General features: G+C 46.8%; 2 protein-coding genes across 11 annotated transcripts in view; both read right to left on the minus strand.

Moving 5' to 3' along the window:
• ARID1A (AT-rich interaction domain 1A) overlaps positions 1-6,467 on the minus strand; it is an 83,925-nt gene extending 77,458 nt beyond the window's left edge. Inside the window, exons 1-2 of one of the 3 annotated variants that reach the window (XM_080378748.1) lie at positions 5,571-6,467; positions 1,754-1,840 (exon numbers count right to left, since the gene is read on the minus strand). The gene's annotated coding sequence lies outside the window, so the exon portion shown is untranslated. Of the gene's footprint in view, positions 1-1,753 lie in introns of all 3 variants that reach the window. The other 2 variants (XM_080378747.1, XM_080378749.1) reach the window with 2 other exon arrangements.
• A 12,125-nt stretch (positions 6,468-18,592) lies between these two features.
• RPS6KA1 (ribosomal protein S6 kinase A1) overlaps positions 18,593-24,969 on the minus strand; it is a 41,526-nt gene continuing 35,149 nt past the window's right edge. For all 8 annotated transcript variants that reach the window (XM_080378760.1, XM_080378761.1, XM_080378762.1 and 5 more), the window contains 8 exons: positions 24,669-24,794; positions 24,119-24,208; positions 23,703-23,861; positions 23,321-23,482; positions 22,643-22,719; positions 22,358-22,475; positions 21,798-21,935; positions 18,593-21,462 (listed from right to left, as the gene is read on the minus strand). In XM_080378760.1, the coding sequence (XP_080234886.1) occupies positions 21,340-21,462; positions 21,798-21,935; positions 22,358-22,475; positions 22,643-22,719; positions 23,321-23,482; positions 23,703-23,861; positions 24,119-24,208; positions 24,669-24,794 (993 nt within the window). In that variant the 3' untranslated portion in view covers positions 18,593-21,339. The remainder of the gene's footprint in view (positions 21,463-21,797; positions 21,936-22,357; positions 22,476-22,642; positions 22,720-23,320; positions 23,483-23,702; positions 23,862-24,118; positions 24,209-24,668; positions 24,795-24,969) is intronic.

Genomic DNA, 24,969 nt, shown 5'->3' on the forward strand with positions numbered 1-24,969 from the left:
CAGACTGGTAGTCCTGTCCGATAAAGCCTGAAAAATGAGCGAGCAAATTATGACGTATCTGCATATCATAGCAGAGTCTGGTGAAGACCAAGAAGGTCCTTCTAATCTTTTGATAAAGAAGTTATCAATAACAGACCAATACTGTCAAATGGAAGCCACCAAATACTGCTTTGATGTAGAGGGTATTTAAGGGCAAAGGGAGGCACACTTGAGAAGTGGGGCTTAGTCGACGACTGCTGTTCAGTTGAAGGAATAGTTGGAAAATGGTAACTATTCTAAACATTTATATTTCAAATAGTTGTTAGAAATTAGGAAAAAAAACAACCCACAGTTGCTTCCTCTTTTTGTGGAGGATTTCTTCTGGCCAGTGACAGGCCCGCGGAATTTACCCCTAATTTATGAAGCTGTCAGAATTAAACCCAATGAATATTCTACCAAATACGAGAAGTAGGGGGAAGGAGAAGCTAGTGACCTGGTGTTACAAAAGCACCTAGCACCGGCATTCAGAAGTCAAAGAGCATTTTCTTTCTTTCTTTGCACCAAAAATACTGCCATCTTAAAGATATCTTTACACATCTCTGTCTCCAACAGAAAAGCCAGAAACTGCAATGAGAGGGATACTGATATGGAGATGGCAAGGGTGCAGAGTTTGGTTGACAAGTCTCAGGAACTGCAAAGAGGAACGGCTGGGCCACTGACTGTCTTAACACAGTTAACACATCTGTTTACTAATCACCAAAGGTTAAACTCAGTTAATAAAACCTGGGAAGCTGAAGAGCTGCTGATTTCTGAAGTGGCCCTTCCATGCAGCTGCACAGACTACAGCATCAGCACCCGGAAGTAACATACCTTGTTCTGTGAACCGAGAGAGTGCGTGCCGAGATGACAGCAAACTGCCCAGCAACCTGTCTCCAGCTCATGAAAAATATCATTGCGTTCTGAGCATCAGAAAAAGCGTAACAGAGAGAAAATGGCAGCGCCGTATGCAAAGGACAACTTTGAAGAAATATGGGACAACTATCTAAATACACTGCACGATTGCTGAGCCCACGGAAGTCAGCCTTGTGGTGTCCCTCCATCATGAAGATGCACTTGGTGACAGGTGGCTCACTGTCTCATGCCAAGTATCTTTCCATAGCATAACACCACAAAGTTCACTGAGTCTAAATCACAACTATTCTCATTTTGTATCTTCTTCTGCCGCAAGTTCAATTTGTCTAGGTGATTTATGAGGTGAACTCCAGCTATGCAAGGCTCCTCTCCTTCTGAATGGAGGAACAATTCAGATAAGAAACAAATCTCTTCTGAGTTAATAGAGGAAACTGGACTTAACCGCATTTACTAAGGTATTTATTACACATCTAGGCCAGATGAAGCTAAGCACATTTAATACATGTAAAACTGCAGATAGCTGCTAGGAAGAGCAGGAAACAAACACAACAGATTCACAAGTTTCTTAATAATTTAAATGAAGCCACTAAAGTAACAGAGAAGCAAGAGTTGCTGGCAATAGCAACAGATATCTATCAATTCCAGCTTGTTGCTTACAGCAACACACACGCCTTGAGAAGCAGTTGGCTCCATGTCCCCTTGGATACCCTCAGGCTGAGGGACTGCTAAATTGTAATCAATGTGAATGCATAACCCCCAACAGGCCCTGTGTTACTTTCGCGGCTGTTGATTTCATAAATTGTCTTGAGGTTCTCTGTCATCAACAACACTCTATATAATTACAGAAAAAACTGCAACTTACAGGCCTGGTCCTGTGAGCAATGGATGTTCTTTGATGACTCAGCTGTTCGTGGGGGATCATCAGCACTTTGTAGATGGGAGGCCAATGCTAAGAGATAATTTGCAAGAAATAAATAGCTATGGTATAACTTCAACTTATCATTATGGAAAAGACCATGCGCAGAATTCTTAAAATGCAATGAAATCACAGAATTAAAATTTTTAAGCGTAAAAACCATTATTAAGTCATCCAAGTCCATTTACAATTATTGATGGTAAATCCATCTACTCCAGATGGGAAGAGGTCACTCTCTTCTTTTTCCAGGGCAAGTCTATGAATAATTTGAGTGATTAAAGCTCAAAGCAGGTGTGAAAATGAAAAAGACCAGGAAAGCATACGGGAAGGAAACCACATGCACATGAAGATACTTAGCTTTCATTCTGGAATCAAAAAAGGCACCCTCCATTCTCCCCAGCCCGTACAGCCACAAAATACAGACGAGTTTGTACATTTTTTCCAAAGGAGTTGTCACTTTTAAAGGCACATCGAAATCTTATTTTTACTTTTTAGGTCTTCCTCCTTCTATCAGAGATGACCTAAATTTTGAGCTGAAGCATTCACAGGATCCTTGCTTGGAATATAAAACAACAGCAAAAACATCAGGCTGCAAAAGAGGCAAAATAATAGGAGGGAAAATTACAGTGAAGACCTCCCTGAATAACAGGAGGTTACAAACACTGCAGAAATAGATGCTGAAGTAGTACTATCCAGAGACAGTGGACACAAAGTGATTGCATTTACAGCAACCTAGCAGAAGACAGGTGGGCAGGATGTGAATCAAAGCAAACGGCCACAGTTCTGGGAATACCCAACAGTTCTCAAAATTTCCCCTCAAATATATTGCTGTATTCTTTGTGCAAAAAATATCAGACACACCAAAATCCAAGCGTCTCCTCTTACAAAAGAAAAAAAACCCAAAAACCAACAAACTTGAAAGCTTACTAGTAAAGTATTCAAATGGAATTAAACAGCTGCAGAAAGGGGTAGAGGCTATATTTTATATGCCAAAGAGAAAAATGTATGGAAAACACATATACGACAAGGTAAACAGTAGTATAGACTACTGAACATTCATGAAGCTCATTATTAAAAAAAAAAAAACAACAAAACCCATACTTGCAGATACATTTATTGTTTTATTTTATCATCTTAAGCAGTCAACAGAAACTAAGATTATAATCTGTGCCTTTTTAAAATTCCATTCAACAGATGTTCATAAACAGACTTGAGCCAAATTTCAGCTCCCCAAAAGGATATTCAGCCAGAGAACTTTTACAAATGGATGATAAAGTCCCGCTTTTTCCCTTGTAATGATTGCTTTTCTGAGACATCAAATCCTCTCTTAGCCTCATTACAAGTTCCCACCAGCATAAAACATATTTTTCATTTCCATTTCCTATAGTATTGTTTTCCAAAAATGGCATTGACGTTCCCAACACAAGACAACTCTCCTTCATTCCTTTTTTTATGTCATCTCCTCAATACAGTATGAAGTGATTGTCTCGGGGACAAGGCTCTGTTCTTTTAAAAGGAGGGGAAAAAATCCAACTGGTACTAATAAATATTTACTTAATGTAAAGAAAAAGGCATTCAACAATTAGGTATGAAAATTAAAGAAAAAAAATTGGGTGTTTGGAAAGGCAAAACTGTAAGAAGTTCAGTCTGTTTTACAGGAATGACTACTCAATAGCTCCTTTTGGGACACAGTGAGATTGCTTCTTTAAAAGTATGCTCTAGAAATACCCCCAAATCACAGAAATTTTAAGTCACTTGAGGATTTAAGATGCAATATAAAATTAAGAAATATCAGGACACATAATGGAAATGGTGGACTGGAAACAGTGTTGCACTTGCTTATGTTAAAAGGGGAAGGAGGGGGCTGAAGGGAAAGGTTTTATTTTTACTTAATTACTCTCAGTGTTCGCTGGGGACTCCTTCCACAATGTATTTTATATTTGGGCCTAAATGGAAGCAGGATTCAGCCTTGATCTTACTCCTTATGACAATATGTTTCTTAAATTAGAAGTCCCATAACTAGAATGTTGACACCACTGCTAATGTTCCTCCAGCACCTGAGAGTCTCTTATCTGTTATCAATCAATTAATCCTGGAAGCAGTTAGCATAGGGAAAGAGATTGTTTAAAATAAATAATTCCAGAAAATACCACTTTGTAGGCTTGTAGCATCTTTCATCCAAGTGAAATATGAAGTCTGAAAACACTTAAAAAAAACCCCAAACCCACTCAACTTTGAGGTATTTTGAAAATGATAATACATTAATTGAGTGAGCATCCACCTGCGATGCAATTACAAGAGTCTCCTACTGCAGCATTTCACACATATTCAATCCACCTTCTGGTTACAGCTTACAAGTTTGTGGTATGTAGAAGGAACAGCAGAGCTGGTTAAAGATTTTCTCTTGCTTCACATACTCTGCAAGCTTCTCATTAACTCATACATGACTTTAATCAGTGCTGAAGCACACACTTCTTTCAGCATGCATCAGGACTGGTCTGGAAAAAAACCCTTACTCAATAAAATATTATTATAACCATGAATTAGTAAAGAAAAAGGCAACCTTTTCCTGAAGTGACTGCTGAGTTTCATATATAAAGGGTTAAACCGACCTTCACTGATCCAGAAGAGGTAATAAAATAGAACTTTAAGGACGAAAATGGAGCACTTCAAGAGATTATGATGAAGAGCTATGTTCAAGATGACAGAAGACAAACCCTTATTCTTAAAGCACAGATGCTTCTAAAACAAGAGCTCACACATTTTAAAAAGCACATTTCCAACCCATTATAATGAATAAGCAAAACGAGGGGAATCGGTTGTGGTTTGGGTGTTTTTTTTTCTTGCAGGGCTGTGGAGCTCAGAGGAAAGGGGGCATTCACTCGATGTGCTAGCAGACCAGATGCATGCTTTGCACTTATGCAGGGCTGTGGAGCTGGTATTGGTTGGTAGGGGGGAGAGAAAACAGAGTAAGCCTGAGAAAAACCCATCAGAGCTCCTGTCCTCCCCTTTCAGCGTTAATGGGAGGGATACAAGTCTATGGGAGCTGCAGTGGGGGATGGGGCTGGTAGAGGGGGTGGGGAGAAGCAGAGCAAGGCCTTACAATCAGCAGCAGCTCTTGTTCTTTCCTTTCAGCGTTAACAGGAGGATGTGAAGCTCGTGTAGCTGGGAATGGGATGGGGGAAGCAGAGCAGGATCATAGTTTAGCTTTTGTCCTCTCTCCACAGGGTTAATAGGAGGACACGAAGCCTGTGTAACTGGGATAGGGGGAGGGGATCGGGAGGGGTGCGGGGTGTAAGGCCTTAGATCTCAGTTTCTTGCCCTGTTCTCCCTGCAGGGTTAACGCGAGGATGTGAAGCTCTCGTCTAGGGGCAGCTTTAGGATTTGTGGGGTCCTGTGCGAAGTCAAACAGCCGGGGGCGGGGGAGGGGGGACACACGGGACGGGGACAGGATTAGGGGCAAACTTCCCTAAACGTGGCAGTGCAGAGCTCTGCAGACCCAGAGATGAGGGGAAAAAAGAAGAGCCACGAAGTTGGCCGTGGGGCGGCAGAGGCCGTCGGCAGGGTGGGGTGAGCCCAGCGCCTTATCTGTGAGGCGCAGGGCGGCCGCCCCCCTCGGCGGGCGAGGGCCGGAGCAGGGCCCAGGTGTGCTGACAGGAACGCGGGCCCCCCGGGACGGGGGTGGAAAACCGACCACGGGCGGCGGGGCGGGGGGAAGGCGCAGCCCCAGGGCCCCTGTGGAAACTGCTCCGAGGGCGCTCACCTGCCAGGAGGACACCGCGTCGTGTGAGGCGGCGGGGGAGGGCTGAGGCACGACCCCAGACCCTCAACCTTAACCCAGGGGGAAAGTTTCCCCGAACTCTGCCGCTGGCGGCGGCGAGGGGAGCAGTGCAGGCGGCGGGCTACCGGCCGCCCCCTCAGCGACACGCCGCACCGGCCCCCCCCGCCGGGGGAGGGGGCGCTGTTCCCGGCTCCGCGCCGCGTTTTCCCGCTCACCCCTCCCTCGCGCAGAGCTGCCCGGACCGCCTCACTTCTCCGCGCCTCCGGACCCCTCCGCCGAGGCCGGCGCTTTTTTTTTTCACCTCCCCTCCCCCCCACTTCCCCCTGACTTATCCCGGCCGAGCCCGGGGAGTGAGGGCAGGGGGGAGAAACACTCCTCTTCTCGTTTCTGTAACTGTATCCAGCTAAGGGAGAACAGGACGGTGCCTTTTGCCGCGTGAGGCAGGAGAGGCCGTTGGGACTACTTGGCGTTCCTGCCACGGTCTCGGGCGGAAGGAGCTCGCTGTGCGAGAGGCTGCGCGGTGCTGCGGCTTTTCTCAGCGCTTCCTGGAAACTCCCGCTTAGGAGCGAAAGGGGGGGGCGGGAGAGAAAGAGTCCCAGGCCGTGAGCAGGGGGGGGCGACAGCCACTTCCCCGCCGCCGCACCGGGGACGCGAAGCCCGGGCAGCCCCCGAGCCCGCTGACACCCCGCAAATCGATCCCTTCACCCCCTTTTCCTGTGCTGATGAAGCAGAGAAGTGAGGGATAAACTCCCTCGTAACCGCCGTCCAGGCTGGAGGGGGCGGCAGGCCGCCCTTTTCCCTCCTCATAACGCGGGGAGCGCCCCTCAGCACCCCGGCGAGGGGTGGGAGCGGGGGAAGGTGGCGGGGGGCGGACAGCCTTCATGCCGGCTTAGCAGGGAGGGCGCTGGGAGGGAGGCAGGCAGCTTTGGGGGGGGGGGGGGGGGTGCGGCGCGGAGGCAGCGGCCTTCCCCGCCGCGATGGGGCTGGGGGCGGCAGTGCCCCCCGGGGGGCTGCGGGCCCGCGGTGCCGGCTGATGGGAGAGCGGCTGAGCGCCCGGGGGGAAGGGAGGTCGAGTTTGTAAATGGAAACACTGGTACATAAGCATTTAGCACAATCGGGCTGGAAAGCTCCAATTGCAAAGGGCTGAGAACAAAAAAAAAAAAAAAAAAAAAAAAAAAAAAGTAAAAAAGTAAAAACCCTCCCTTTGCTGCCCTCTGCCTGCCGCGGCGCTCGCAAGGCGGTGCGATGGCGGGCGCGGAGCGGGGGCGCCGCTTCAGCCGCCCGGGGAAGGGGCCGCGGACCCGGCAGGGACCCCTGGGCCGCCCCCGCCGCGCTCCCCGCGGGAGGCGACATTCACACGGCTCTTCCTGAGGGAAGAAACGGAGCGAACGGCGCCGGCTCGCCCTTTTCTTGCTCCGAACAAAAGGTTCACCTTTTCCTGGGGTGTAACGCACCCCTCTGCCCCTCACCTCCGCCGAACAGGCTGGGAAAGGGGCTGCAGCTCAGCCCCGCTCAGCTAAAGGGCACCTCCGGGCTGAGGGGGCTGTGGGGTCTGCGCTTAGCACTTACAGTATTTAACGAGACATGAGTAAAAATGCATTGCGCATGCAAGCCGCGAAAATAATGAAGTTGAAAAAACGTGAGGAGAAGGCAAGTCCGCCGATAAATGCCCATGATACGCAAGCAAGGACACACAGCATCAGTAAATACCGTATGGTTCATTAGATATGGGCTTTAGTGATTCTGCTTAACAGTCAAACACCCTATTTCCTCTGCCATCTCCAGCCTGTTCCCTTTCACAAGCTCATCTCTCCAACTCTGCTGGTTCCCAGTTTACCACCCTTTAAACGTGGAGGTCTTCCTCCTCACTGTTTGACACACACACGCACACACAAGACCCCCTTCCTCTGCTGAATCCATGAGTTTCGAGGGATGATGGGACTACTCAGGAAAAGCAGGCAACATGTAATGAAATTATGTGGAAGAGAAAGATCCATTATAGCAAGTAGATACCCGTAAATCCTGTTAGCAACCAAGCATTTCCATAGAAATTTCCTGATTCTAGATGCCCAACACTTTTCACATGCTTCCACTTCCTTAACACCATTCCTAAATCTCTGCGCGCCTTCATTTACAAACCTAAAATCCAAATGTAAATTGAGGGTGAAGGTTGGCCTTGGCCTCCTGATCTCTTTGAAGTTGCTGTCTCATTCATCAGTTTTAGCTCTAAATTATGTAGTTCAGGGTCTACTGGAAAGAGCAGCCTCCAGCTCTTGAGGACTAAGAGCGAAATGTCTCTCAGCTTTACACTTCACCAGGACCGGTCAATTAAAGATGATCTGTTTTGTGGTTTAGGCATCAGCTCTCTTTTAATATCTTTTAATTAGTTGCTTTCTTTGTTGCACTTTTATTATTTTGGTCTCTGTACTCCAATAGGTACAGAATGTCTTGTAAATATATGTATTTATTCTGTCAGCCTTGCGCCACTTCCCTTTTACCATCAAAATATTAAAACACAAAAGCTCATCGATTACTCATCAGCAGATCTGTGAATTTACACACAGACAGCTTTCTTTGGAGCAAGTCAGCAAATTAAAAACAACTCCTTCTAAAAACTTTGGCTGAGAATGGATTGTTTCCAGATCCTTTTTTTTTTCTTCCCTCAATAAAAAAAGCAGGTCCTGGGGAAAGCTAATAAACAGCCGCTATTGAAAAGCCGATAGCACACCACATTCTGATGCTAGTTGTTTTGGAGTAATTGCAATCTTGTGTTTAGATAGCAGGAGATAGGAAAATGTCACTTTGTCTACATGTCCCGTAAGAATAAATCATCCTGGATACTTCAAGGGGATAAAGTGTCTACCAACAAAGAGCTGATTCAATAGTCTGCACTGAGAAGCTTTACATTGCCTGGTAGGTAGTTTAAATTATCATGGGAGGATTATCAAAAGCCTAAAAAAAACCCCAATCCCAACACATTAAAATGAAGAACTCGAATTCTTCTTGTCCAATTGCAGGAAATTCGAGTGTTGAAGAGAAAAAGAAAAGCAGCCCACCGCTCTCCCTGATTTCACAAACTTTTAATTGAGGAAAAGTGGTTTATTCCTAAATGTCCTTTTAGTGTGCTCTTGTCTGAGCAAGTTATTGTTTGTGCTCTTGTTTTTATGGCAACCACTCCAGTATTGACCACTTTAATATTAACCACTTGAGTGTTTTTAGTGATTCCTGAGAACTGTGTGAGTGATAACGTGCCTCCCACACCCGCAGCCCGACGCAGGGATCCTCAGCACGACTGTCAAAGATACACCTTGAAAGGTTTCAGGTTCTGTGATTAAGTATAAATCAATTATTCTGGCTGAATTTTGTTCAATTAATGATGTTAATTGCCTGGCTGGCAGACAAGTTAGAATTTGAAACCGTTTCATAACTGATACTTAAAGATTTTGCAGTTGGAAGTGATTTAACAGTATTGTTGATAACAGATCCGATACAAATCCCTCTCCTGCTGTTTTGTTAGCTCTCCAGCTCCAGGTAGAAGGGCAGTCCTGCTTGGTTAGGGGAAAAAAAAAAGAAGGATAATCTGGTTGAGAATTGTGCTTTGTTTTAAATAATTACCAGATCTGGTGTAGTATTTTCACCTGTATTTTTAATGTTCCAGCTGACAATGTGGTATTTTGGTGGGGTTTTTTTGAAGTTACTCAAGTGAGCAGAGATCACTCTGAACCTGGACTAGCAGAATCTAGTAAAAAAGGTGTTACTTTTCTATTGCGGCTGTTCAAGTGCTAAGTGCATATTAAACAGGGAAAGCTGTGGTTATCAGACCGGAGTACTGGATACTCAGTACTCCCACATGGTACGTCTGAAGTGATGTTACTGAAATATACTGCAAGAGACTCTGCTCTTCATCTCCTGAGCCTCCCGCTAGGCCTCTGGCGGAGGATGAGGGAAGTTTACAGGAGCTTCCCAAATGGGAAAGGGGGGAAAAAAGTCAGTTAAATGATGTATTTGTGAATCAGCAGCTGAAGAAACATTGTCATGTGAAGGGAATCCCACTACTAATGAAAGAAACGTTTCCACGCCTGCCTGCTTAAGTGAAAGCCTGTGCGACGCTGCAGTCCAGCCACAGCTCCCAAACCACGCGGACCCACGTCGTGTCCGTGCTCTGAGCGCAGGCAGCAGAAGCACGGGGGAGCACAGAGTGGGTGGCATTGGGGGAGCACAGAGTGGGTGGCATTGTCCCAGCGAGCCATGGTCCAGGGTCCCTGTGTTCACCTTCCCCACCTTCCCACCAGAGCCTGCGCTGCAGGTTGCAGGACCTGTACCTGTAGCCACGAGAGTGAAGAGAGGTGGAGATCATGGAGCCAAAGCAAACACGTTAGAGAAGTCAGGCAAGTACTTTTGGAGGAGGAAGCTCTGAGCACGCTTTTCAACCCATTGCACGACCTGTTTGGGATCTGGCAAGGCTGTGTTAGTCCTAAGGCCAAAGAAGTAAAATGCAGGTAGAAGACACCAGTGTCTCGTCTCTGTGGCTGCTAAGGAGAGGTAGTGAGAAGACAGCACAAGACAGAACAAAAATTGCCACGACAGCATGCTCATTTTTGAGAAAACACCCATTAGTCAAATTGTTTTCTTTGCTCAAATTTGACAAATCAGTTCAAGCCCACACACATCCTGCAGGATACACACACTCGTGTATCTAGCCTTATTTCCCAAACGGCTCATCACCACACTAGCAATCACCTACCAAAGGCACCTCATTGCAAGCTGTAGGCCCTCAAGATGAAATAATTCAATATACTTACACCCTTTTTTTTTTAATGAATGGAAGATGCTCTTATGTATAGGCTGAAGACACAGTAAGCAGCAACAGAAGTGGCTAAACTTGTTTTACATTTTCTGGTGATGTCGAGTTGCCCTCTTACAAATCTTTTTGCTGTTCTTCTGGCCTCGACACATTCGGAATGATATTTCAAAGACCACTGATCATACCATTCAGTAGCTGGAAAGAGAAAGCAGCCATGAATGGAGGTAGGAAGAGAGATAAAAGCAGTCTGTGCCCCAACCCCAACATTTTCACAGTGCACATGGGCTGGTCGTGCAAACTAGATGCAGAGAGCTACAGAGCTGTTACGATGCAGTCCCACAACCCTAAATCCTGCACATTTAAGGTTGTATCTGATTATGCATTTCTGTATTTTCTGAGTATGTAATTATCTAGCACAGTACGTGCAAGTTACGGAGTAAACCCATTTGGGAGTGGTGCACCAAGGAGGGGAGAAAAGGTCTGCATGTGGGGGGGTGGGTTTGTCTGTGTTGGGGATTGCAACAGTCGGTGAGTGCAGTGTGGAGGAAAGTCTTACCTGGGAAGAAAGTGAGATAAAATCGTGGCTTTGTGCTGCAAGGGGGTTATTGCCTCCTTGTAGACTACGAGGATCCAGAGCACCTGCTCAGGCATAGTTCCAAGCAGGTTACAGCTGAGGAAACAAAAGTTTCAGGCTTCTCCAAATTGAGGAGTTAAAGAAATCTAAGTGTCCTTGCTGTAAATGCAAGGTAAATTATTCATTCTCTCCCTCCATCCCCCCCCTTCCCTCCCCCTAGTTCAGTTTTTCTTTTCATGCTTTAATCGTTTTGACACCAAGCTGTACAAAAGTAATTTAAAATTAACATGACTGACACTTGGTAGATAGCAGGACCTAGCGCAGGGCTCCACCTTCTACTGAGGACTGCGGAGAGGGGCTCTGGATTGGCTGCAGGTCCTCAGGCAGCTGATGGGGACCAAGGAAAAACACGGCAAACAATTAATTTGCTAATTTAGTTTTCTGTTTAATTTGAAACCAGAAAATTGTCAAGGCACTCATCAGCCCACGAGCAAGGCTGGGTGGACTTAGGGCAGTGCTGCACTCTTGACAGCAAAGAGGGGACACATTTGATTAGCCAGCAAAGCAATTTCTTCTGCCGGTACCAATGGCACTTAATAGGCTTGATGGAGTGTTTTAGCACTAAAGTTCTGCGGCACTGGGTTTTGTGTCACCTCTCCTCAATCCAGTACATTTTATGCATGTGATAACAGCCTCATGCACTGGGAAAGAGGTAACGAGCACACGGGCATCACAAAACAGCTGTGAAAAGTTGCCACCTTAAGCGCAGAATGTGCCGTAGCCCATCATTAACCCAGTACCGCCAAAGGATGCCTCAGTCAACCGGGATTCTTACAGGGGTAACGCCTGCGCGTGATAAACGATGGAGGGGCATAACAAGCCTGTATCAGGACTAGTATCCTTTGATGGAGAAATAAATGCTCTAATTTGATTTCCTCCCTTCAGCTATGAAGGAGAGTATGTAATTTCAGATCTGTGAAGAGCAGGCCCTTTACACTCTGTTTTGGGCCTATTTTTGATGTAGTAAATTGAATTGTATCTATTTATTTCATGCACCCAATTCAGGATTTCACTAGTGGCTCACCAGAGCGAAAAGGTGCGCGTTTATGAGGACTGAGAAATCACCACAGCCCCGAACTTCATCTCAGGCATTTGCAAGGATTTGCTGTCGTGCGTGCGAGTGGGTGTACGAGAAGTTGCGAACACATTAAATCAATTAGTTTGTTACCAGCAGAGGGAGCGTGGGTCAGGGCTGGGTTCAACGGGGAGTCAGTAGGCTAAAAATGGGACTGTCTCCCAAGGAAGCGTGACAGCACAGCTCTCTAAAAGAACGACTGTTGCAGCATCAGCACAATTTGTTTCCTAAATCCAAATGAACCGAGGGATAGGATCTCCTTTGCAAATCTGGGACCTTGCTTGGCCTTCCTAATTCACAGATTTCCTCTTCCCCTTCTAAATGATGCTCTCTGTAAGTCAAAGTCACTAGGTGGTACTGTTGCTGTTTAATATTGACGCCTCTGTGGGCCAGCTATTTGGGAAACTCACATTTCTGCTGAGAGCTGAAGAAGGGCTGTGTAATTTGTCAGGGAGCCGCAAGTGGGGAGCCAGGGAGAAGAAGTAGGTCAGATCTGGTTCCTGGGATTCAGCTGTCGGAGGGGGAGCGGAGGGTTGGCAAAGATTTCATCTGAGCAGGTTTGCTTCCAGGTTTGCTGCCCAAAGGGAGAACGGGGTCAGGCCCTCCCGTAAACACTGTGAAACCCAGCTCTTGGTCAGCCTTGCTTGCAGGCAGGTGCTGCTGGAGGTGGCTTGGGCTCAAGAGGAAGGACAAGCCCTCTGCAGCTGCCGTAGGTGGAAGTTGTGCTGCTTACTGACCTCCGTGCACGTGGAGCCAGCCTCCTGGCAGGAGGAAACTACAAGCCAACCTGAGGTAAGCAACTGGTTGCACAAATGCCTTAACTGCTCAGAAATACCCCCAAGCTTTCAAATGACATCATTGCCTGGGTGCCATCCCCGCTAGGAGGTCACCAGCCTCTCCATTGCGGATGGTAACAAACAGGTTATTGTGCTCTGCTCCACAAACAAGCCCCAGCCCTCCCAACCGCCAAAGAGACTCCTTCCCCGGTCAGGCAGCCCACGGAGAGCTGCCTGCCCTGCCTTCACTCGGGTTTCTATTAGAGGGGAAAGTCAGGCCAATTAAATCAGGCAGCATTGAATCTCTAATTGACATAAATGAGACAGACAGACAGCTGGGAAGGCTGGGGGGGGGGAAGGGGAGGGGGGAAGGGGAGGGGGGAAGGGGAGGGGGGGGGGAGGGGGAGAGGGAGAGGGAGGGAGGGAGGGAGGGGGAGAGGGAGAGGGAGGGAGGGAGGGAGAGGGAGAGGGAGTGAAAGGGGAGCAGGTGCCCTGGATGAGAAAGAGATGGAAATGCAACCTAATAGTACTGCAGCTTTTCTTATTCTGTATGTTTATATTAGCTAGCAACATCTTGAAAAGTGTCTGAGCTCCTGCTGGAGATAAATCAGTGAAATAAATACAAGTTACAACCATTGTGTAGCTGATTAGGATGTTCCCCAAAACCTCCAAACAAACCCAAAGCAAAAAACAACCCTCAAAAGGACTTATTTGTGTAGTTAAAAAAAAAAAAAAAAATCTGTTTTTTCCCCATGCAGTTTGAACACAAGGCCTCACAGCTGAACAATTACAAAATAATTTTAAATCATATTTGTTTAGTTTTCTACATCTGAGAAACACTTGCCTAGGCGTTTCCCCCTCTCTTTTTACCAGGGAGTGCTCTTTTTCCTTGAACAGACCCTTCAAATAGCAACTTACACAGAAATAAGTTATTTAAATTCATACATTTCAGAAGAATGAGGTAGGAAGGGGAGTAACTTACCAAAGTGCCATACGGCCGCAGTGGCACTGCGGATGGAACCAGAATTACCAGCCCTTCGGTGGGCGTCCGCCCTGGGAGAGCGTGCTGCCTCACCCAGGGTGGTGTCCTTACGGAAACACAAACTGTTGGCCATTTTCTTGAAACACACTTCTCATGTGGTACAGGGGAACAGAGGGAACCTTGCAGGGTACAAAAGCAAGGGCAAAAAATCCATCCCGAGTGGATGTAGATAACAAGGAAGGGGGAAAATTCTGTTTTGTTGTGCTGGTAAATCCCCCAGCAGCACAAGAAGTCAGCAACTCTGGATTAGCTCTTGCAAACCAGAATGAAAACAACCTGTATCTTAGTTTTAAAATAATGAAGATTTGCACACTGGGGTGCAAGAACACCAGAAATGTTTTTCACTTACATTTCCAGAAACTTTTGTTTCTCTTCCTGGATATTTCAATGCATTTTCCTTCACCATTTTCCCAGCTGGGATAATTTTTGCCAGTACAGACAATTCTTCATGGTATCCATGGGAATTGCCTCCATAATTAGATGTGCACCCAGTACACAGATCAGAGTGTTCAAACCCAGCAGCTGGAACTAGGAGGCGGGTCTGATTAAATCTGCTCTGCCACAAGGAGAAAAGCCAGCTTTAATGAAACATCAGAAGAGCTCCCTACCCCTTCTTTAAACAGAACAGGAAAAGGGACTCCTGTTTTACTTCGTGAGTCGCTGCTCATCATATGCTCACAACTCACTGAACAGAGGGGGTGTGTAGCAGCAAGTGATCTGGGGCCTTGAAATTGGGGATCTGTCTCATTAAAAAGCATCTAATTGCCACCAATGGCATTTATTGCAGCAGGCTCACAGTATGCCTTCAGAATTACAGTTAAGACTGGAAACATTAGCAGTTGCAGACCGTGTTTTTTTTCCTTGATAGTTTAGAATAACCCTTCCTCAAGCCAGTGAGATCAGGGTCAACTCATACGTGCCTTGTAGAGGAACAACTTCTCCTCTGGGCTTCCTGCCCTGACCAGAAGCGATCATTTGCGTGTATCCACGAAAACACACGCACAGCCAGCCAGCAAGTCTTTCTTTGTTTTCATGGAAAGTAAATTATCTCTGTTACTGCACACTCAGTCTGCATTTAACAGCCTGCTGTACAGAAAAGGGAGCTGGTGAAAGAAGCAGGTGGGTGGACAGAAATTATTAATCCGATATAAGCTTTTTTACCTTTAATTGTTTTTTCCACTTGGCATCACAAACCCCATGATGACTGGGGGCTTCCCCGCAGGCTGAGGCACTGAGCTGGCCAAGGAAGGCAGGCGGTGGGTATGTCGATGGCACAGCAGAAAAATCATGCTGTAGGCCTGCAGTTCTCTACCTTTTTAAAAAGAAAAAAACGAGCTGGGAGTTGGGGTGGGGAAGACATGTTCAAATTACAAGTAGTTTGGTGGGTGGGGAAAAAAGCGACTTTTAACAAATAATGATTTTCCTACTGCTTATGGCAGCAGAGGACACCGTGGGGATGGGGGATCAAACACGGCTCTAGTCTAGACACAGCTGCAATCCCGCCTGCCTTAGAAGTTCGTACAGCACAGGCAGAGGAGAATTTAGCATATCGTTTCCCTAACATGATTAAAATGCAGCTCCCTGTCCTGGGGTACTGACAAATCCTCAAATCTATAGGCATTCAAAAACACGTTACTGTTTCCACTGCCGAAGAAGTAATTCACTTTGCAAATGTGGCAGCGGAGACAAGCGATGCTCACAGATCCCGACTGATGGAGGTTTCTTTAACTGAAGTTTGAACTCAGCCCTCCCTGTAATTCTGTAATTTGAATATCATTTTCACAAACCTTGCAAGAAGCAGATGAATGAGAGGTTCCTGGCTTCGAGTCAAATGCTGCAGTAATTAAATGTTTATAAAACACTTTAAGCATGCAAAGTGCTATTATCATAGACAAGAAACCAATAGACTATGGCAGATTGGAGCCGGATTTTGAGGCGCACCAGCAAACACAGCTCATTTCTCCCACTACATCTCGCTTTTAGAGTTGCTAACAGAGGATTATGGAGACCATTACCAGGTTCCTTTTATTATAACCAGAATTGCTTTCTTTCGTATGAACACGGGTGATTCAAAAGTTTTTCCTTCTGTAATAACTATCCCAGTAGAGGGCCAGCTTACTGTTTATCTTGTGAAGAAACTACCCCTAGGGAAATGAGAAATTGCTGCGATTTCTGCTATCTCGCATAAAACTGAAGAGGATCCACCTGTTACAGGTTTCTAACACCATCTGCTGTTTAAAAAGAAGACAGCATTTGAGCTACGCAGCACACAGGAGTTTGTACTCGTTTGATAAACCAGAAATGACACCAGCTAATCTAGAAGGTTTCTGTAATTGGCACGTTTCACTTCTGTTCTTTCAAGCCCTGAACATATTTTGACTCGATCTTAATTATGAAGTGAATTACTTCTTCCCTAGAAGACCCAGAAACCTCACGAGCAGCAGGTGAAAACCAAGTCCGCACCACAAAACTTAAAACTTGATCCACAGTCACAGGATCCCATATTTTGAGTATTGAAGCAGGTTTCGAATCAGTGTCATTCCCCTCTAAAGCCTGGCCCAAAGAACCTACGTAACACACAGAAACTGAAACACAAGAAATTTCATCTGAATATGACGAAAAACATTTTCTTAGGAGACAGCCATAGCCCCCATAAGGGTATGAGGAACTCCAAGAAAATCATTCTATTAAAAATAAAAATATTTACCTTTTGCTGTCTCACACTGCTGCCTGTATGACAGAATAAATACTCTAACCGAGGATTCTTTTACTGCTTCCTATTGAAAGTGATGCAAACTTTTGTCCCAGGAAAAATAATAGAGCCCTGGAGTTCACTGCACATCTAAATCGAAGGCTCAGCACCGATGCTCCTAGGGTTTTTGCATGTGTTACAAAGCAAGGAGTTAATCATAACAGCAACACGTTTTCTAAAAAAAGATTTTCTCCAGATGGGTCCCTAAGGAGCTCAGCCATTCACCCCGAGACAATGCAGAAGTTTTATCACTGCAAGTTTAGACAAAAATCACCCCAAATTGTAAAGTCTTAACAGCAAAGAGAGGATGCAGCTATGCAACCCTTCTCTAGTCGTATCACGTCAGCCCATTTACAGCATCACCCTCAATATTTAACATTTATAACCCCCTTCACACACATCATTTGAAGAGTCGGTGGCTCCTTTTGTAAGCGATCAGCTTCTTACCCCAGCACTTTACATGCACTTCTTGACAAAAGAGACCTTTTACATGTCAATTTATTTTCAGACAAGCATATCTGAAAGGGAGTTTCTCTCCAGAGTAGAATTAGTATTAATGGCAGGTGTTCCAGTGTAACACAAAAGGAGGAAGGCAGCAAGTTAGCTGAGCTTAAGTAGTAAGACAGCTTGATGTTTTAATAACCAGAGGCAAGAAAATGGATCAGCAGCGGACCTCCAGCTTTCATAGCATGAATGAAGGTTTTATTCAGAGCCCCCTATGTACTTGCCAAAGAAGACCTTGAAATATTTCAAATGTTTTCTTTGCGGTAAAAGAGGGATTAAATTGTTGAATATTACATGAAAGCGCAGTGTCTGCCCCACATACCGTCAAACACACTTGTAGTCACCGAGTACTTCCGAAGCCTCCCACGTTCTTGGGAAGGCAGCAGGGGCTACCACGAGGAGGTGGTAGCACCCAGGAGGCCACCAGCTGCGCAATTCACTGTCCACAAATGCCTAAAGACGCAGGAGAAAGAATTACATGAACTAATTCGAAGGTGGGGACTTGAAGAGGGTATTTGCATTAACTGGATAGAAAGTTAAAAAACAGATTGGTTGCTCAGTGAAGTTTCACTAAGGGGAAAAAAAAAACCCCACGATTGCTGAGGAAGCTACTGGCCTTTAGTTTTAAAGGCAGCCTAAAGAATCATGATGGGAATATTTATCAGGCCAAAATACATTTATTTATGCTCCAGTTAATTTGACAGAGGTCAGTACCACATCATTAAGAGGAAGGCACGACTACTTTACACAGTGGGAAGATGGAAAACAGCCTCTCAGCTGGGTCAACCTCTTTTACAACAGAAGAGTTACTTATTTATACCCTCAAATAGGAAAGTTTAACCTTTCCGATACAGAAGCTGTATTATTATAGAGCTGTTCAATATTATTTTCAGGCTCCTTGTCTATGGATTAACATGCTATTTCCGCACAGGTTAATTCTAGGTAGACTCAGCTATTTGAGGCTGGATTCCGGTATTTCTGCTCTCTTGAGCTTTCATACAGACACACAGGACAAAATCTTAAAGGTCAAGTTGACTATTAAACACCTGAAGTACCACAAGCAGTTTTCCTTGTAAAGATTTCCTTATGTATGAAAGTCAGATGCAGTTTTGTCCCTTTTCAAATCAAGACAAAGCTGTACATCCTCTTTGTCCCAAGTTAAAGCTGAACGACCTCAAACTCTTATGAGAGCAGACTGTTTGGTCTTCTCTAAGACACCAGCTCCCCCCAACAGGCATGAGAGACCCAGCCTGCCACAGGCCCAAGTCTCACCTCAAATAATGCAATTTCAGTTAAGATGACAGCAGCTGGTCCCAGCTGTATTTTGGCAAAGGTTTAATACTGCCAGGACAAAATCAGAAAGCGACCAAGAAGGCCCACCCGACCCGTTAACAAACACCTACGGTTCTCATACACAGAAAGATCAACAAGTCCATGTTTATTGAGCACTAGAATTAAAAAAGTAACAGCACTTTGTTGATTTGGAACTAAAAATCAAGACTTATTTTTACTTTTGGAAGGATCACTCAAAACAACTTGGTTAAAAGCACCCCAGAAAGCAAGGTGTAGCCCTTCTTGTTCACCATGTTCTCCAAAGTGATGGAGGTCCCAGAGCCTACAGCTGCACTAAACACAAAGTTCCTCTGACTGAAGACCCCAGCGAGGTGGAGGGGTTTGACACCCCAGGTACCAGGGTTTGATGCTCTGGTTATCATCTCCTGGCCAAGCAGAGCCTGTAGCAACTGTGGGCTGCTCGCCCTGTGCCCACAGCGCCTTGCACCTGCTTGTCCTACGCGTCTTGGAGTGGTCACCAGTTGGCCTCACACCAGCACCGTTACAGGGAGGATTGTTTTTCCTGACTGCTATTGGAAAACATTTACAGTTTCATACGAACAAGCTAGCTACCATCCAAGCAGGGCAAATGTTTGGTTTAAGACCCATCCTGACAGTCTGTACTGTTGAGAGGTTCACAGTGAGTGGTGATCACCGCCAGCACGTCCAACCCAATCCACTTGTTTGAGGTTTCAGACCTCACCCTTGAAGTGCACCATAGGAAATATTCTGAAAAATTGTTGAGGTGTCTGCTTCAATCCCAACAGCACCCAAAGGGACTGACTCCAGCTCCAGAAAGAAGCTGTTTAAAATTACTGTATTTGTTTCAGGTACCTAAACCTTGCAAACCTTTTCGCTGGCAGGAGAGTTAACTGCACAGTTGTAGGAAACATAAGTCAGGTTCATCGACACCAACACAAACACTGTGCCAGAGAAAGCAAAAATTTTTAAGGGAGGTATTTTGTGTGGTGGAGCGTCCCCCTCCCCAGCTATCAGCAAAACATTAAATCCAGCTCTGCTGGGGGTCGGTGGCAATACCAGTGAGAAGACCCAGTGTGCACTGGTGCTGGCCACCTCCTCTCAGCGGCACTGGACACCAGGACAGCACTTGGAATAAATACAGGGGAAAAAAATGTGACTATTTCAGCTTCTCACCGGCTGCTCCAGGGATTGAAACAGGACCTGCCTGGATAAGGGTAGAGGAAGAGAGAGCTGTACATCTCAGAGAAAGTTTTTTATGGAATTCTCCATTTTAGAGTCAACTGGGACTAAGGAAAAGGGAAAAGCAAAAAAGGAGGTCTCCCTTCTCGTTATACGATCAGCCCAAGGTAGCAGAAATTCACATGAGAACCTTTGCTGACTTCAGTTGCGTCCTTGAGCACGTCAGCATTTGCAGTCCTTGTAGCTCTCCTGCTCCTCCCAAGAAACAGCCACCAGTGAACGAAGGAGCTCCAGCAATGCCCTGCAAGTCAGAATAGGTCAGGAATTTATTTCTAGCAGTTTGCCTCCAAGGGTTGGTTTCTATTTGCACTAAAATGTCCTGAGAGTAAGAAATTCCCCTCTGCAGCCCACGTCTTGCCACCTTTCCTGTTGATTACTGCCTTATTCTATAACTGGTTCTAATTACTTCCCACTGCAAGGTGAGGTATTGCACCTGAGAGAAGGTGGCATAATATGCAGCCCTACTCCACTACTGCTGGTTTTCCCATCGCAGGGCCAGATGAAAAAGCTTTGCAGATCTCCCAAAAGGCAGGCAAGAATCATTATCCCCATGTGATGTCGGGAAATGACTGGGGTTGCTTATTCTGCAGCTCAAAGTCAGTCAGTAAAATAACGTCAACTGAATGACACGTTTATTGTACAATCCAGAAAGAAACCCTGAGTTACCAGCTGTAGAACAAAGTTAAAAATTAAAAAAAAAAAAAAAAAAAGGGATGGTTTGTTTCATAGGTTCCTGCTGAAGGAAATGAAAACCAAGAATGGTAAAAGCAGCAGCCAGAGCCAGCCTAAAGCCTCAGCTTTGCCACGGAGAACATTCCTTTGCCATCGCCACCTGCACGGGTGACACTGCCCAGGGAGCGACAGGGAGGACATGACGATGGGAGGGCAGAGGGGAGGAATGAGCCAAGCCTAGCAGGTACGCTGGACAGCTGATCACCTAAGGGAGTGTTTGGAAAAGCCGTGGTTTATTTTGTTCAGAAAACTGCTGGCCGGGCTGGGGGAGCGCAGGAGAGAGGAAGAAACGGGGTCTGAAGAATCGCCCTGACGCTCTGCACACACCCGCACAAGAAGTGAAAGGAAGGGCTGGGACGTCCTTGATAAACACGAGCGCTGCTGGCTAGGAGTCTGCAGGGCTGCCTTTGTGCAGGGCATCCAGCGGTTCAAGGGAGGAAAAACCCCAAAGCCTAAACCCCAAACGTGATGCAGTCTTCCAGCTGCAGTGGTGTTGGAGAGGATTGATTCCAAGCAATGATGTAGCTGCAACAAATGTCTGGCCCTACACGGGAAAGGGTGAATCAGAGCTGCTTTTTAGTGCCACTTGACATCAGCTATACATTCTAGTTCTCATATACACAGATGGATGTCTTTAAAAATCGACAATTTACACTTCAAAAAAAGTGTTACAGTGAAGTTCTCTCAGCAAAGATCAGTCCACACGAGGAGGAGCCAGTCTTTCAGAAACAGGGAGGCACGTGGCCTTTTGGGAACAAGTCCTCGAAGGAGCTCCTGTGCCAGCGCTGCCCGCCCGCTCTCCCGCTCCTCGCCTTCTGCAGGCGTGCAAAGCCCGGTGTGTGCTCGCCCCGTGCTGCACGGCTGCCAACCACCCCAGCCTCACAGCGTGGTGGAAGGAAGCTTCTTCACCCGCCTCTGCGCCAGAATGGAGGATTCAATGGGCTTCAGCTGGGGGCTCGGCTTGGAGCTGTGCAGTGCAGAGTATGTGGCAGCCATCGCCCCCTTGGAAAGAAGGTACGAGAGAAGTTATTTAGGCGTAGAAGAGGTATTTCAGACTCATGGCTTTACAAGATGAGGGGCCAGAGTAGCCAGACCCACAAACAAAGCCAGAAGCATCTTTCTTTTTTTGTTCAATCTCCCTCCCGTTCTGTTAAAGAACCTCCCTAGGTTTTCCTGCCAAAAAAACCCCCAACTTGTCCAGTATTGCCTCCCCTGGCCCACACCTCTCCAACGTGCCACACTGCTTTGCCCACACCACATCACCCACCCGACCGCTGCTTTCCGAAGAGCCCAAGGTACGTGAGGAACCAGCTGAAGGCTCAGCTCAGACTCTGTACCTTTACAAGCTGAACGTCCTGGTGATTCAGCTGGCTCTGGGGTAAGCTGTCCTTCTGGGTTATCCATGGGTGCTGCAGGACCTGCTTGGCTGTTAGACGCTGGTGAGGATCTACATGAAGCATCTTTGATACCAGATCCTAAGAGCATCATTTGGAAAATGAGACTTTAGAAGATTTCATACTTTAAATGCAAAAATACCACCTTTCCGCCCCCAAATCAGGATTTAAATTCAGAAGCCAAGTTTAAAGATTTATAGAGATTTATACAATCTCCTTTTGTATTAAATATGCTTTCAGCTGGGGAGGTATAACACAACAGCAAACCTCTCATGGGTCAAGCATGAGGTTGGTGTTCCATGCAAATATTCACAGCCAGAGCTAAAATGAAGTGGGGAGAGGCACACTCTGCAGGAGATATGCACGGAGTAGAAACTACACTGCTGGTTTTCTCCTTTCTCTTCTGTCCTCCCTCCCCAAGCTGCTTTAAACTTGCCTCACAGCAACTGGCCCGTGCTCGATCCCAACCCTTTATTGTAACACAAAAGACTATCAAACTGTACCTTGGCCATGTCAGAAATAGTGTCCCAGTTGCCTCCACTGATGGAGAACTTGCCGCCACCTATCCGGGTCAGGATCTCTTCTGGAGTGTCGCTGGGACCGTTTGCAAAGGGAGTGCAGCTACGAAGAGAAGAAAGAGCATTTGATGGACTGTCCTGTGACCCAGCCAGAGAGCATGCCCAGGCAGCAGCGACTGAGGTGGTGGCCAACTGCCACCGCAGAGCATGTCTCAGAGCAAGGTGATCATAGCCCTGGCTGTTGCCTTCCAGTGAGACAGAGGTGCTTACCCAGCGAGCATCGTATACAGGAGAACTCCCAGGCTCCAGATGTCGCAGCCCTCATCATAGCCTTGGCGTTTTAGTACCTGAAGAGAATAAGCAAAGGAAAAAAAATATAGTGTGTTTGGTTCTCACTTCAGCTTGTGAGGAGCAGCCTGACACCTGCGTGCAGTCCATATGCAAAGCTTCTACAGCCCTACTGAACAGCATGGCTTGGACTAAAAAATCAGGATTCAAATCAGATTTGGGTTTTGTGGAACAGAGGAACCCCTCAGGCACATCAAAACAACAAGTGAGAAAAGAGCCATGTTCCAGCGCAGTGACTCTGCATGCATGCTCTGTGGCGTGCTGGCTCTTTTTCTTTCTTCTGCACCAAGGTGGAAGATCATCCCACCTCACCTCTTGTAACAGGTGAGTTAATTGTGAAGGGAAGCAGTCTAGAAAATCACTGGGCTTGTAAAGCCTCACTACCCTAAGCAGACCCCCTCATAAGGACAGCGCAAGTTGAAGGACTGCATTGTAACTGCACTTGAGATCCCCTATTTATTCGTTACTATGAGCAGTATTTCTGTTGTTATCTCCTCCAGGACCGAGTATGCCAGAGCAGGCTGGAGTCAGGAAGGGGACAGACCCCCTGTGCTGAGACCTAAGAGCTACCAAAGGGTCTCAGGTCAGTAAGGTGCTTACCTCGGGTGCCACGAAGTTTGCCGTGTAACAAGGAGTCATGAGAAGGCCATTCTCAGCCCTCAGCTGCTTGGCAAAGCCAAAGTCACAAATGCGAATGCTTTCGGGGTTTCCCGACTCGTCCACATAAAGGATATTGCTGGGTTTCAAGTCCCTGTGAACCACCTGTGGAGCAAAGAAAGTGCCGGTCTCATCCCCCAGGAAGATAAAGGTCTGAAACTGCATCGGGACACTCAGCCCCTGCCCTGCCCCCACATCTGGCTTGCCCACACAGCAACACCAGCAAGAAATAATAATCCTGACAGGCAAAGTGACTCCCCAAAGGAGAGGGAGCATAGTGCCATGCCAGACAGCTTCCCAGGAAAACAGACGCAGCCATACTCACCCCTTGGGAATGCAGATACTCCACTGTTTTACAGATCGTGTGCAGGACCGAACTGGCTTCCCTCTCTGAGAAAAATTTCTGTCTGAGGATTTTATCCAGCAGCTCCCCTCCCCTCATCAGCTCGGTCACCAGGTACACATACTTCCCATCATCATACACCTGCCAAAGCAAACACAGGGGGTTAACCAAATGGTGTTTCCAGAGCTTTCCTTCTCTGCTCCTGCCACCAAGAAGCAGACAGAAATCAGCAGTGCAGGGTCTGGGGATGCTTCCCCGCCGCAGAGCGATACCTTCGGCAGGGCCATTGGGCTGCCTGTGCTGGAGCTACCTTCTGCCCCGCCCCCCCCCCCCCCTCCCCCAGACCAGCCTGCCCTTCCTAAACCAAAATACTGGGATGTGATTCAAGTCACACTCACATCTTTCAAGGTGATGATGTTTGGGTGCTGCCCGTATCGCAGGAGGATTTCTATTTCCTCAGAAGGGTCTCGCTTGCTCTTGTCAATAACCTGCAAGAGTGTGGATGAGCATTAGCCATGACGGGGTGGGCAAGGGGCCAGGACCAAGCACACAAGCTGCATGTTTGGAGCCCCGCAGGTCCTGTACTGTATCCATTCCCTGTCCCCTGCCCTCTTTAGCCAACAGCTCTAGAAATCTCCTTGTTGCTTCATCAGTCCTGTGTCCCCAAACACCAAAGTTTTATGTCTGGCTTGTTTGTTAAGGCCTGACGTAGCCACAGCAAGCCTTGCACAGGTAGGTGAGACACTGTCCTCCTGCAGAGAGGAGGACGCTGCTTCCCCACCATTCCCAGGTAAGGAAGCTTGTGCAGGTAGATGCACAGCAGCACAGAAACTGTCCGTCTATGGCCCTACACAAGCAGGGAAAGCGATTTCATTCCTGGATGTTATTTTGGTCATCGCGGAGAAGAACAGAAATCTAACAGGGGAGTTCAGATGGTAAATCTCAGACCTTGACTGCATATTCCATGTTGGTTGCTTTATGAATGCAGCGTTTACACACTGAGTAGGAGCCGACGCCGATTGCCTCCTTCACCACATAGCCGTCACTGAACTGGACATTCTTGCCGTGCAGCTGCTGCAAGAGGAGAGTGGAGAGCAGATGAGCTGGGAGGGTTCAGGGAAGGGTTTGTGCAATGTGATGAGTTAACTGCAACACAGGGCGAGCTGACAGACTGCTGTCTGCTACATCCCACAGCTTCTCCTCCCGGCTAAGGAGAGGGAGGAGAAGAGAACAAGGCAGATATAGGTCA

Source organism: Falco punctatus (assembly GCF_963210335.1).
Source record: "Falco punctatus genome assembly, chromosome: 3".
Taxonomy (NCBI): Eukaryota; Metazoa; Chordata; class Aves; order Falconiformes; family Falconidae; genus Falco; species Falco punctatus.